The sequence below is a fragment of the Podarcis liolepis genome (assembly GCF_965112155.1).
Source record: "Podarcis liolepis genome assembly, chromosome: 13".
In the NCBI taxonomy this organism is placed as follows: Eukaryota; Metazoa; Chordata; class Lepidosauria; order Squamata; family Lacertidae; genus Podarcis; species Podarcis liolepis.
In genome coordinates this window covers 661,120-675,968 of record NC_139573.1, presented here as the reverse complement: position 1 = coordinate 675,968, position 14,849 = coordinate 661,120, and the positions used below count along the sequence as shown (strand labels likewise).

At 47.4% G+C, this 14,849-nt stretch overlaps 1 protein-coding gene across 1 annotated transcript; it reads right to left on the bottom strand.

The window, feature by feature from the left end:
• Positions 1–5,190: 5,190 nt before the first annotated feature.
• LOC310692009 (uncharacterized protein) lies at positions 5,191–14,288 on the bottom strand. Its single transcript, XM_083472361.1, has 6 exons — positions 14,016–14,288; positions 10,421–10,913; positions 10,178–10,259; positions 9,485–9,567; positions 8,757–8,883; positions 5,191–7,107 (listed from the first exon to the last, which is right to left on the bottom strand). The coding sequence occupies exons 2-6, from the start codon at positions 10,820–10,822 to the stop codon at positions 5,465–5,467; spliced, it is 2,337 nt and encodes a 778-aa protein (XP_083328487.1). The 5' UTR covers positions 10,823–10,913; positions 14,016–14,288; the 3' UTR covers positions 5,191–5,464.
• Between the last annotated feature and the right edge of the window lie 561 nt (positions 14,289–14,849).

The window sequence follows — 14,849 nt, the reverse complement described above, 5'->3', positions numbered from 1 at the left end:
GGGGTTTCCTGGCATATGAATAACCAAAGAAAAGATGCACAAATATTAGATGAAGAGCACCTGGCTTGCCAGTAGTACATGGGAAAAGGATCTTGGTAGACCACAAGCTTAATATGAGTCAACAGTGTGATGCTATCCTAGGCTGCATCAACAGAAATAGAATTTCCAGATTAAAGGAAATAAGTTCTTTCTGTTTTGCCTTTGTCGGACCACACCTGAAGTACTGTCTCCAGTTCTGGGCTCCACAATTTAAGAAGAATATTGACACGCTGGAATGTATCCAGAAGAGGGTGACCAAGATCATCAAGGATCTGGAAACCAAGCCTGATGAGGAACAGTTGAAGGAGCTGGGAATGTTTAGCCTGGGAAAGAGGAGACGGAGAGGAGATAGGATAGCCAACTTCAAAAATCTCAAGGGTTGTCCCATGTAAACTTGTTTTCTTCTGCTCTGGAGGCTAGGACCCAAACTCATGGCTTCAAGTTACAAGAAGGGTGATTCCTCAAACCAAAATATCACGAGTTCATTTTCTTTATCATGCAAGAAGTCTGCAGTTTCCAATATTTAGTAAACGTTGACAATGACTTTTCTCTGATTAAACATGTCAACTTTTGACATCTCAGCTAAATCCAGTAATTTTAACAACCACTCCTCCGTTGTAGGTAATGAGTCTTCCCATCTTTTTACATATAAAAGTCTCACAGCAGTAATCATATAGTGAAAGTCTGGTTTCAGTTGAAAATATCTTCAGAATTCTCTGAATCATTTTAAAGCTTTTTATACATGTCCACCAAGCATGATGAAATGTCCCTTCATGTTCTTTACACCTGCAACAATTATTTGGAACATTTTTTTTACATTTTAAATAACCTCAAAGGTGTTAAGTGCCAAGGATACATCATTTTGTACACATTCTCTTTTAAATCATAACAAAATGTATATTACAGATAGGTAGCCGTGTTGGTCTGCAATAGTCAAAATAAAAAAAATTCTTCCAGTAGCACCTTAAAGACCAACTAAGTTAGTTCTTGGTATGAGCTTTCGTGTGCATGCACACTTCTTCAGATACACACTATCTGAAGAAGTGTGCATGCACACGAAAATGTATATTGTAATTCTTTGGTCCACATATGTTCCCACTGTTCCCTCTGTATATAACCCAATTTCCCCCACAAATGTAATCATGTATTCTTTAAGATTCAGGTCGGTAGCTGTGTTGGTCTAACGCAGTCGAAATAAATAAAAAAATTGTCCAGTAGCACCTTAGAGACCACCTTTGTTCTTGGTATGAGCTTTCGTGTGCATGCACACTTCTTCATATACACTGAAACAGAAGTCACCAGACCCTTATATATAGTGGGAGGGTGGGGTGGGGTATTTCTCAGAAGGGTAGTAGGAGTTGGGTGATTGATTCAATGGGTATAGGAAAAAGCAAGGGATAGTATGCAGATGACCCAAAATAGCTTTAGCACGTGTAATGAGACAAGAATCCAATATCTCTATTCAGACCAGGTCTCTCCATAGTTTTCAGTTTAGTAAAATGTAAAGGGTAAAGGAACCCCCTGAACATTAGGTCCAGTCGCTGATGACTCTGGAGTTGCGGTGCTCATCTTGCTTTATTGGGGGAGATTTCCCCCCCCCCCCCTGTTCTCCCCCTCCTATGGTCCAGTGCGTCCTATAGAGTGAAAAACACGGTATTTATCTACATGCACTTTGACGTGCTTTTGAACCGCTAGGTTGGCAGGAGCTGGGACCAAGCAACGGGACCTCACCCCGTTGCAGGGATTCGAACCGCCGACCTTCTGATCGGCAAGCCCTAGGCTCAGTGGTTTAACCCACAGCGCCACCAACGTCCCTACAGTTTAGTAATAATAATAATAATAATAATAATAAATTTTATTTATATCCCGCCCTCCCCAGCCGAGCTGGGCTCAGGGCGGCTAACAACAGTCAAATAACAATCAAATAATAACACATTCTAAAAATATTTCATTATAAAGATTAGTTAAAATCAAATTGATGGCAACCGATTAAACAAAATTCTGTGCAGGTTGCCAGAGGAGGGAGTCAGGCTGCGCCCTGACCAAAAGCTTGGCGGAACAACTCTGTCTTGCAGGCCCTGCGGAAAGATGTCAGATCCCGCAGGGCCCTAGTCTCTTGTGACAGAGCATTCCACCAGGTTGGAGCTGCAGCTGAGAAGGCCCTGGCTCTAGTTGAGGCCAGCCTAACCTCTCTGAGGCCTGGGACCTTGAGGGTGTTATTATTTGTAGACCGTAGGTTTCTCTGTGGGGCATACCAGGAGAGGCGGTCCCGTAGGTACGAGGGTCCTAGGCCGTATAGGGCTTTAAAGGTTAAAACCAGCACCTTAAACCTGATCCTGTACTCCACCGGGAGCCAGTGCAGCTGGTATAGCACCGGATGAATGTGATCCCGCAGTGAAGACCCCGTAAGGAGTCTCGCTGCGGCATTCTGCACCCGCTGGAGTTTCTGGGTCAGTCTCAAGGGCAGCCCCACGTAAAGCGAGTTACAATAATCCAGTCTGGAGGTGACCGTCGCATGGATCACAGTGGCTAGGTCAGGGCGAGAGAGATAAGGGGCCAACTGCTTAGCTTGGCGGAGATGGAAAAATGCCGCCTTTGTTATAGCTGTAATCTGCGCCTCCATAGAAAGGGAGGTATCGAAGATTACACCCAAACTCTTAACGGACGGTGCTGGCACTAATTGCACCCCCGCAAGAGATGGGAGTTGCCCCCTCGATCCCATATCGTCCCGCCCCAGCCAGAGGACCTCTGTCTTCGAAGGATTTAACTTCAACCGGCTCCCACGAAACCATCCAGCCACAGCTTCCAGACATCTGGTCAGTGTGTCTGGGGCCGAGTTAGGATGGCCATCCATCAACAGATAGAGTTGGGTGTCATCAGCATACTGATGGCAACCCAGCCCAAAACTCCGGACAAGCTGGGCGAGGGGGCGCATAAAGATGTTAAAAAGCATCGGGGAGAGAATCGCACCCTGAGGCACTCCACACACCAAGGAGTGACGCGATGACAATTCCCCCCCAAGCGCCACCCTCTGTCCCCGATCAGAGAGAAACGAGCGCAGCCATTGAAGGACTGTGCCCTGGATCCCCACGTCGGCAAGGCGGTGGTCCAGGAGTTCGTGATCCACCATGTCAAAGGCTGCTGACAGATCTAGAAGAATCAGCAGCCCCGACCCGCCTCGATCCAGCTGCCTGCGGAGATCATCTGTTAGGGCGACCAGAGCCGTCTCGGTCCCATGACCAGCACGGAAGCCGGACTGGAATGGATCCAAAACAGATGTTTCATCCAGAAACCTACCAAGCTGTTCAGCAACCGCTCTCTCAATCACCTTACCCAGGAATGGAAGATTCGAGACCGGGCGGTAATTGGATAGATCTAAGGGATCTAACGATGTTTTCTTTAAGAGCGGACGCACCACCGCCTCCTTCAGTTCCCCTGGGAATATCCCGGTGCCAAGGGACAAATTGATGATATCCCCCAGGGGGGCCCGCACCTCGTCTGGACACGCTCTAATCAGCCATGACGGGCACGGGTCAAGAGGACAGGTGGTGGGCTTTCCAGCTTGGAGGAATCTGTCCACATCGGCTGGAGATATCCGGTCAAAGTGGTCCAATACTGGACCCGAGGACAGTCGAGGGGCCTCCAGTTCCTTTATTGTATCCAAATTGGCAAGGAGGTAATTCAGCAACTTCTCTTCCAAGTCTATTTCTGAAATTCTTCTGCTGTAGGACTAATTGCAGTCATCAACCGGTTTACCATACCCATCAATCAGTCAATCACCCATCTCCTACTACCCTTCTGAGGAAAATCCCCACCCCACGCTCCCACTATATATCAGGGTCTGGTGACTTCTGTTTCAGTGTATCTGAAGAAGTGTGCATGCACACAAAAGCTTATACCCAGAACAATCTTAGTTGGTCTCTAAGGTGCTACTGAACTTTTTATTTATTTATTTCAGATATATTCTTTAATTTGTTCTTCTTGCATTTCAAATTTAAATAAAAGCTTATGGTGCTGGAGAACACTCTTGAGAGTCCCATGGACTGCAAGAAGATCAAACCTATCCATTCTGAAGGATCTCAGCCCTGAGTGCTCACTGGAGGGACAGATCCTGAAACTGAGGCTCCAATACTTTGGCCACCTCATGAGAAGAGAAGACTCCATGATATTGGGAAAGATGGAGGGCACAAGGCGAAGGGGACGATGGAGGACAAGATGGTGGGACAGTGTTCTCGAAGCTACGAACATGAGTTTGACCAAACTGCGGGAGGCAGTGGAAGACAGGAGTGCCTGGCGTGCTCTGGTCCAGGGGGTCACGAAGTGGCGGACACGACTAAACCACAACAAATGTTTTCACAATAACATATTTGTCTGTACACAACTATATTTCAAAACCTGTCTTTTTTCTGTACCCAAAGTCTTTTTATCCAACTTAAATCTTTGTTCGTTGTAATAAGAAAACCACTAGAATCTATAAACTTCCCTTGTTTGTTGTTCCCTTGTTTTAATTTTACAGTCTTCTTGACTCTTAGAGTGGTTATTGAACTCCTGGTAAGTTAACCATTTCTCTTTGCCTATTGCCTTTTTTCTATGAACACTTCTTGCACTGAAATCCATAAAGGTATCTTCACATATAACTTAGGTTTATATCTATTGCAAATTCTCAATATGGTATGTCTCAATAAATAGTTTTTGAAATCCACATTAACTTTGACCTTATCATACCACAAATATCCATGCTTTTAAATCATGACCTTCTAATTCCAGAAGTCTCTTATTTCTCAATGTCACTCTCTTCTTCATCCACACTAAACAACGGGCTGCAAAGGCCAATTTCATATCAGCTAAACCCAATCCTCCCCTTTCATTCTCATCTTGCAATATTTTCATTTTGAAGAAGAAGAAGAGTTTGGATTTGATATCCCGCCTTTCACTCCCTTTAAGGAGTCTCAAAGCGGCTCACATTCTCCTTTTCCTTCCTCCCCCACAACAAACACTCTGTGGGGTGAGTGGGGCTGAGAGACTTCAGAGAAGTGTGACTGGCCCAAGGTCACCCAGCAGCTGCATGTGGAGGAGCGGAGACGCGAACCCCGTTCCCCAGATTACGAGACTACTGCTCTTAACCACTACACCACACTGGCTCCCAGTGACTCATGGTTTTTTCCCTTGACATAAAAGCTTTGATGAATCTCTTTGTCATAGTAATACCCAAGTATTTAACTTTTCATTCAATTTGAAACACTATTTTCTCCATCAAAACTTTCTATATGAATTCTTTGATAGGAAATGAAACTTTTCTTCCAGGTAATTCCTTTCCACTTTCGAAGCACTGATACGGTTTCTTCCCTGTATGAGTCATCTGATGGGACGTGAGATGACAGCTACCGCTGAATTTCTTTCCACATTTGATGCACAGATATGGTTTCTACCCTGTATGAATTCTTTGATGGGAGGTGAGACTTTCCTTGTGGGTAAAGCTCTTTCCACAGTCCAAGCACTGATACGGTTTCTCTCCTGTATGAATTCTTTGATGGGAAGTGAGATTACTCTTCCAAGTAAAGCTCTTTCCACAGTCCAAGCACTGATACGGTTTCTCCCCTGTATGAATTCTTTGATGGGAACTGAGGTGGCCCCTCGTATTGAAGTTCTTTCCACATTCAAAGCACTGATATGGTTTCTTCCCCGTATGAATTCTTTGATGGGAATTGAGAGAGGAGATTTGACTGAAGCTCTTTCTACATTCCAAACACTGATATGGTTTCTTCCCTGTGTGAATTCTTTGATGGGAAGTAAGACTTTCCTTGTAAGTGAAGCCCTCTCCACATTCCAAGCACTGATATGGTTTCTCCCCTGTATGAATTCTTTGATGGGAAGTGAGACCTCCTTTCTGAGTGAAACTCTTTCCACATTCCAAGCATTTATATGGTTTCTCCCCTGTATGAATTCTTTGATGTAAAGTTAGACTTCCCTTCTGAGTGAACCTCTTTCCACATTCCAAGCATTGATATGGTTTCTCACCAATATGAATTCTTAGGTGTAAGGTGAGACTTTGCTTCTCAGTGAAGCTCTTTCCACATTCCAAGCACTGATTTACTTTCTCCCCTGTATGAATTCTTTGATGGGAAGTGAAACTTTTCTTCTGAGTGAAGCTCTTTCCACATTCAGAGCACTGATATGGTTTCTTCCCTGTATGAATTATTTCATGGGAACTGAGACTTTCCTTCCGACTGAACTTCTTTCCACATTCCAAGCACTGGTATGGATTCTCTCCCGTATGAATTCTTTGATGGGCCATGAGATTAGTCCTTGCACTGAACCTCTTTCCACATTCTAAGCACTGATATGGTTTCTCTCCTGTATGAATTCTTTGATGGGCTATGAGATTGGCCCCCACACTGAAGCTCTTTCCACATTCAGAGCACTGATATGGTTTCTCTCCTGTATGAATTCTCTGATGGTAAGTGAAATTTTTCTTCCAGATGAAGCTCTTTCCACATTCCAAGCACTGATATGGTTTCTCTCCTGTATGAATTCTTTGATGAGCAACAAAATTGGTCCTCCCACTGAAGCTTTTTCCACATTCTGAGCACTGATATGGTTTCTCCCCTGTATGAATTATTTGATGGGCTGTGAGATTTACCTTCCAGGTGAAGCTCTTTCCACATTCCAGACACTGATAGGGTTTCTCCCCTGTATGAATTCTTTGATGGGCGGTGAGATGGGCTCTCTGACTGAAGCTCTTCCCACATTCCAAGCACTGATACGGTTCTTCCCCTGTATGAATCCTTTGATGGGAAGTGAGACTATCCTTCCGGCTGAACCTCTTTCCACATTCCAAGCACTGATAGGGTTTCTCCCCTGTGTGAATTCTTTGATGGGAAGTGAGCTTGGCCTTCTGACTGAAACTCTTTGCACATTCCAAGCACTGAAATGGCTTCTTCCCCACTGGGTTTCTTTTACGGGAAGTGGAATGGGAGCTCTCAGCCAACTCCAAATATGTATGTGGCTTTTCCACTTTCTGGATTTTGGCGTTGTCCCCTTTGTTCTTAATCTCCAAATTATCACCACCTACAAGAAAGATAGGAACAGATTAGATCCTCAGGAAGAGGTAGAATCCCAAATTACAGAACAAGGCTAATCAACACTTGTAGTAGAGGGAGAACTGAAGAGAGTTAGAAGTGAAGACTTACTACAGGGTTCAGTGCCTTTTTTTGACTGCCAGCTTATATTTGTGCCTTTGGTTAGGCAGGAATAAGAGCTGCAGAAACAAGATGGGGAACACCTGGCTCGCAAGTGGTACATGGGAAAAGGTGCTAGGGCTCTTAGCAGACCACAAGCTTACCACGTGGCATAAGTGTGATGCAGTAGCAAAAAATGCTAATGCTATTCTAGGCTGCATCAAGTGTTCAGATCAAGGGAAGGAATGGACCCACTCTATTCTGCCTTGGTCAGACCACACCAGTTCTTGGCACCACAATTTAAGAAGGATGTTGACAAGCTGGAACGTGTGTAGAAGGTGATCAGTCTGGAAACCAAGCTTTGTGAGGAATGGTTGAGGGGATTAGGTATGTTTAGCCTGGAAAAGAGAAAACTGAAAGAAGATATGATAGCCATCTTCAAATATCTAAAGGGTTGTCATATGAAAGATGAAGCAAGCTTGTTTTCTCCTGCTCCAGAGAGTAGAATCCAAGCCAATGAATTAAAGAAAGGAGACTCCGACTAAACATTAGGAAGAACTTTCTGACATTAAGAGCTTTTCGACTGTGGAACGTCTTCAGTGGGAAGTGGTAGGCTCTCCTTCATGGGTGGTTTTCAAGCAGAGGTAGGATAGCCAACTGTCATGGATGCGCTGTAGGTGGTTTGCCATGGACTGGTTGGACACAGTGGTGATACAGGAAGAGGGTTAGATTCACAGACATATTTATGGGAAGCTGAGATTTGAAAAGCCTGGCTGTTTTCTGGGACAAACTTTGTTTGGCTCAGTCATGGAATCCACTCCATCTCCAATGTCAGTCATCTGTTTGGTCAACCAAAAACGGACAGAAGCAAACTAACAGTTCTAGGATTTTATTAAATAAAAATACCTGACAGAAGCTACTTCAGTTTCCCTAACCACCCTGAAGCCTACATTTAAAAGGCCTGGCCAGTTCAGACCAGCCTGAAGCATGCTTAAAAAGGCAGAATTGGAGGAAGAGTAAAGGTAAAAGGGAAAGGGACCCCTGACCATTAGGTCCAGTCGTGGCCGACTCTGGGGTTGCGGCGCTCATCTCACTTTATTGGCCAAGGGAGCCGGCGTACAGCTTCCAGGTCATGTGGCCAGCATGACTAAGCCGCTTCTGGTGAACCAGAGCAGCGCACGGAAACACCGTTTACTTTCCCGCCGGAGCGGTACCTATTTATCTACTTGCACTTGGACGTGCTTTCGAACTGCCAGGTTGGCAGGAGCAGGGACTGAGCAATGGGAGCTCATCCCGTCGCGGGAATTCGAACCACCGACCTTCTGATCGGCAAGTCCTAGGCTCTGTGGTTTTAACCCACAGCACCACCCGAGGAAGAGTATTCACAGACAAAACACTTGATAGCCCTCCATTCAAGGTGTGCTGTAGGGGTGTTAGAATCCCAGATGTGGCCGGTAGCACTCTTGAATATCAAAATATTGGAGGTTCATCTCATGGAGAATTTCAAAACAGAAATTATGATCCAACAGGGAGCCTTACCAAGAGAGTCTATAATCCCACGATTCTCCCCCATGACGTCCTTATGCAGAGCTCTCTGGTCAGGATCCAGCAATGCCCACTCCTCCTCCGTGAAATGAACAGCGACATCTTCAAAGCACAATGAACCCTAAAAGAAAGAAAAAAAAGTTCCTCCACTTAGACAGCATAAAGATCATCTACTTCACATTGCACTTTTGTTTCCTGCGTATTAATTGCTCTGTTGTTTTCATGGAATTGTTTCCCCACATATTTTAAGTATAGATGCTCCTTTGAATATCTTAATGGAATTGTCTTATTGTGTATTTTATTGTGTGCATTGTTTGGGGGGGACCCTCCCAATGCCCTAAGGCCAACTTCAAGAGGTACATAGGGTCACAAGGAGGAGAGGGTGGGGAAAGCCCTATTTTGCAACAGATGGGGCTGGTAAAGGTTAATCCTGGTTCCTGTTCTTGACGGTCTGTAAACTGGTGATAAGTGTATTTTAGTATTTCACAAAAAAATAGACAACTAAAACTGCAACAACTGATAAATTAGCAACATTCAAAAGGAAAGTTAAAGTGAGGTGGCCGTTCATTAGTTTCAGCAGATAAACCTCAAATGGCATTTTCGGACTTTTTAAGGGCAGTTGTGACAGAAGCAAAGAGGAGGAGAGAGATTCGTTTGGGTCCAGAGGCCCCCTGGCTGCCCCACCTCTCAGCCTCTTTGCCCACAAGACTATTTCCCCCTACCTGATCTGGCTCCACAGCCGCTACTTGCACTTTGCCACCATGGAAAGAAGGATGAGAAGGTCTTGCTGGCACCCTTCTGTCACCTGCAAGAGACAAAGGTAAGTGGGAGCCAGGAGTGCAGGATGCTTCTCTCAGAGGTGAAGCAGAGCATCTCTCACTGCAGGTGGGCCTTAGAAAAGTCTCCCCTGCTGAGTGCATTTTAGCATTTCTATCCAATTCATATTTTAGTAGTGCAAGAATACATGTTCCCTCCTCTGGGGTCTTGGCCTGAGATATCTTTCTGGCAAAGATGAAAAGAACCCACAGATTAGTTTCAAAATCCACAGAATGTGAAAAAACCGAGAAAAAACTCATTTATCGCTTGGAAGGTGGTGGACTCTCCTTTCTCGGAGGTTTTCAACAAAGGGTTTTCATTGGTTGTGGATACTTTAGTTGAGAACGATGGCATTGCAGATGGTTGGACTAGATGTCCCTTGGGGTCACTCTTCCAACTCTACAATTTTAGGGTTCTATGAATGTCTCGCCAGCTGAGTCCACTTCAATGTCCCAACCTATTTCCTATTCTAGTTGTGTAAAAAATACATCTCCCCTTCTCTGGGCCCCAAGTGCCTTCCACTAAAAGTTGAAAAGAATCCGCAGGTTAGATTCAAAATCCATAGAATGCAGCAAACAGAATCAAAGGCCCTTCCTTACCCAGCGGCCACTTCCTGGCGACCAATGGAATCCTCTCTGCCTCAGATGAATCAGGACCCATTTCTGCAAACAGATCCTTTCCCTGAAAGAGCAACAAAGATTTCAAACAGAGAGTTTTGCAGAGGCAAAATCTTTAGGGGTATCAGATATCTTTCCTTGGATACTTTCCAAAAAGGATGGGATTTAGGGATCTTCTCCCTCCTTGGAGCCCCTTGGGAGCATCCAGAGGAAAGTCTCTCTCACCTCCTTCCTCTCCTCTGCCTGACTCAGGAGGAAACCTTCAGCCAGAGCCACTGCCTGGGAACTGGTTACCGCTCCACATTCCCTCACCCAGCTCTCCATCTCCAGAGGAAGGACAGCCAGGAACTGCTCCAAGATCACCAGGTCCAGCATCTCAGCTTTCGTGTGCCTTTCTGGCTTCAGCCACTGATGGTCAAGGTGGTAGAACCGGCTGCAAACTTCTCGGGGTCCTTCGGCCTCCTGGTGACAGGACTGCCTCAACTGCTGGCTCTGCGCCTCTGAGCGAAGGGTGTCCTCCTCTCCCAGGATCTTCTGCATGGAGCTTTCCCAGAATCCCCCACTGCTCCCAGTGCCAGTGCCACGGCCTCTTTCTGCTCCAGGGCCAGCTGAGTCTTGCTCATCCATCTGTGCTCTCGGGAAGTCTCCAAAAGATCAGAAGGAATTGCTTGGTCCTCTGTCAAGTTCTGTCCATCCAAACGAGAAGTGCTGGCAAATCCTACAAAGCAAATACATTATTCTGTTGTAAAATTTAAACACTGTCAGGAGAATTAAATTTATTAATGGCATTTCTATCCTGCTTTTTTCTCCAAGGAGATCCAGGTGGCATCCATGGGTCTACCCCTCCCCACCAAATCCCCACAACAACTCTTGAGAACACATTTAATTCCTATTTCAAAACAGCTGCCTTGTTGGTCAGTTCCTTTCTGGGCCCAAATCAAGATGTTCACATGAGGAGTTTACTTTGGCCTCCAAATATCTGGAGAACCGCTTCCTTCCCTACAGGCCCTCCTGGGTTCTCAGGCTGATGTTGGCGGAGGGAGCCCCCTTGCTAGTTTCACCACCCTCCATGGTTTGGGTGAAAAATGGCTCAAGAGGGGGCATCCTGGGGGCAGTTCCTTGGTTGGGGAATTCCCTCCCCACAGAGGCACCATTCAAAACTTGTTTTCAGGACCCACCCTATTCTTGTGACTGTCATTTGTTCTAACTTTTTAAGAATGAATTTTAAAATGGTTGTAACCTGCCCTGGGTAATAAATGTATTATTATTATTATTATTATTATTATTATTATTATTATTATTATTATCATCATCTTATTTTTTTTGTTTACTGCCCTTCATCTGAAGGCCATAGGGCAGTTCACAACATAAAAATACAGAATGAAAATGCAAAATACATAATAAAGGCCAAACAAAATCAAAGCAAACCAATAACCCCCGCCCTTTCCACTGACACATTTAAACCGCCATATAATGTTGATCAGCCAAATGCCTGGTGGAAAAGGTTTCTCCTGTTTCCTAAAGATTTGCAATGAAGGCGCCCGGCGAATCTCCTTGGGGTAGCAGCAGTAGCTCCTTGGTAGCAGCGGTAAGAGCAATAAGACTAACAACCAGAAGAACAGGACCATAAAGCCTCAAGTCTGGGGGTGGAAAATTAAGCTTCAGCATACATATGGAACCTCAAGAAAGCAAAGAGGGCATCTTCGAAGCAGGATCAGTCCACTTTAAAGAGCCATGGCTTCCTCCAAAGCATCCTGGGATGTGTAGTTTGCTAAAGATGCTCTTTTGGGCTGGTGGGAGAGGGTCTCCCAAGCGCTCTCAGCACTTGGGGGTGGCCTATTTCACCCCTCCCCACACCACGGGTTTGTTTCCTTTCAGTAGAAACAGAGCATTGTGGAGTTAGATGGGACCCCAAGGGTCATCTAGCCCAACCCCCTGCAATGCAGAAATCACAACTCAATCACCCTTGACAGGCGGCCATGCAAGTTCTGTTTAGAAACCTCCAAGGCAGGAGAATCCGCCTCTTTCTGAGGGAGTCCTTTCCTCTTTCCACAGGGACCTTTCCTGCCTTGGACGGTGAGACCTCCCGTACCTCTCAGCAGGTGTAGCAGACCCCAATTAAAATGTGGTGGACTCACCCCCCAAGTAACCCCAATTGAATATAGTGGACCCAGTTACAGAAATTCCTACAATTTACCACAAGCTATCTTGTGTGTGTGGGGGGGGTGTCTTCGTGAGGGAAAACTTAAGTCTTAGGCAGAAGCGGAACAAACAAGTTTTATTTACAAAAAAGAGGTTTATGAAACAAAATTGGGTTGGGAGATGAGTTTTTTCAGGTAGAAGTTAGCTTATTAAACTAAATATGGGAATGTCAGAGGCTTAAACACAGCAGCATAGGCACACCTTTCCTTAAACTTCACCTGCTCAAATGAGCTGTTACACTTCAGGCAAATAGATGTTCCGGTTTCTAGACTGGGTGGGAAAAAGCTCAAATCCGTCTCTCACTCCTTTCCTTAGTTATGGAGGTGGAGCAGTTCAATCCTTTTGACCAGCCCAGGTTCCTTTCCCTCAGCCTCCCTCTCTCCTCTCAGCAATGCCCCTCCTGAGGCGCACAGACCCCGGGGATCCCTCGGCCCCCTTCTTCCTCTCAGACCCCCAGAGACTCCGCCTGGCTTTCCCCCCTCTTCCCCTCCAGCCCCTCTTCCTCGCTCAGCTGCCAGGCTCCTTCTTCTGGCCCCAGAGATTCTCCTCAGGGAGGATCTTCCCCCCAGACCAGAGCCACTGCTCCACTTCTCCCTCAGACTCAGCCTCTCCTCCTCCTCCCTTCCTCCCGCCTCAGCTCCAGCCTCCAAACTGCCTCCGAAAAGGCGCCTCTCATCTTCCCGCCCAAAGGGCTGGCTCCGCCCCCGCCTCTCTGGGGAGCCAATCAGAGAGAGAAGTTCCAGCCCCCTGGTGGCGCCTCTGAGGGACTGCAGCTCCAGACTCGGCCCGGGCTCCGCTGTCCATCACAGCAGGGCTTTCTGTTCAGTCTCTAAGGATCCTCTGGACATCGAAGTGGTTGCATGTCTGAATGGGGACACGAGTGTCACCATGGATTCCGGATAACACCCCTGTCTGATTCATGGGTTGTGTTGGGGGAAAGCTTTACTTCCAGGACACCTGAGGAGCTCAGCATCAGAGCAGGAGAGGAGCCCTGCAGGATGAGGCCATTGGGCCCTTCTGGACTCCCCCCTCCTGTTCCCCCTGGGGCCTGAATGGGAAGCCCCCCAGCAGGACTGGGGCGCAAGAGCCCCCCCTCTCCCCCCCCTGCGCTTCCTTCCAGCAACTGGGATCCAGCAGCATCTCTGGGGAGACAAGAGCTCAGCCCCCGAGGATGAAGCCAAGCAGAGCCTCTCCTCCTCCTCCCTGCCCTGGTCCCAGCCTGGCCTCCTGGGGCGGGGAGTTCCGCAGGCTCGACTCTGCACCGCACCAAGAAGCGCTTGCTCTTCTCTGCCCCCCATCTTTCCACAGACTTTCTTTCTTTCTTGCATAGGTCAGGTTTTGCTTTTTATTTTTTGCTTACATTTTACGTAAAATTATTTCCGTCCGGCTACCACCTCTGCTAGCCAATGGACCTGATAGTCCCCCGAGAGGAAATCCGCGCAGAAATCCAAGGAAGACTCGGGTTGCAAGCCTGTGACCTCGGCCCCAACTCGGTCTCTGCAAAGAGGAGGGTGGCAGGAACCTCGGGTGTGATTTGGGGGTCTCCCCAGGCCCCCTTCATCCCTGGCACCCCCCTTCTCCCCACTGCACCCTTTGCAAGAAGAGAGGAGAGACTCACCCGAGCCCAGAAGGGGCAGGGAGACAGCTGCCCCCCCCCTTGCAGAAGGAGCCCCCCAGGCTGGGCTTGCAGAGGAGACAAAAGCCTTGCAGGAAGGACCGGGCAGCGAGGGAGGGAGGGGCTCTGGCTCTGGAGGACCCGGCTCCCCCCTTCCATCTCTCCTTCCCTCTAGGAATGCAGCTCAGTTCCTTTAACCCTTGGCAAGCCGAGCGCACCCAGCTCAGCCGCACGAGCCCGGGGGGGGGGCTCGCGCCTTGTGCACCCGCACCAGAGAGGATTTCTTTGGGGGACCCTCTTGGCAGACATGCTCAGGTGCTTCTCCCCTTGGAGACAGAAGCAGGGAACCCTGTCGGAGGAGAGAGTTGCAAGGGGACCCCCAGGGGCCATCCAGTCCAGCCCCCTGCAAGGCTGGCATCCCAAGCATCCCGGAGAGACGGGAAAAGCTCCGCTCCCTCTGCGTCCCCTGTTGTTGCTTTCGTGAGACATGGGGGGTCCCGTCATCCTCCCCTTCCTGAGGAAATGGGAGGCTCGCAGGGTCTTGGTCGTGGTGGCTCCAGGGCAAGAACCGGGAGACCCAGGAGATGGGGGCGAAGAGGGTGGGGCTGGGAGACACCAGGGGCTTGTAGCAGGAAACCCACCCCCCCCCATCATTCAGTTTGTACAAACTTCACACACACTACATACGCTGCACTTCTGTTATAAATACATGGAAAATCAACCATACATTGGATTTGCACTGTTCCACTTTTCTTTGACTCCCTAAAGGAAGGACTACAAAATGGGGAAGGTTTGATACAGGGCAGCCATAATCCCTTCAGCATCCCAGCACATCCA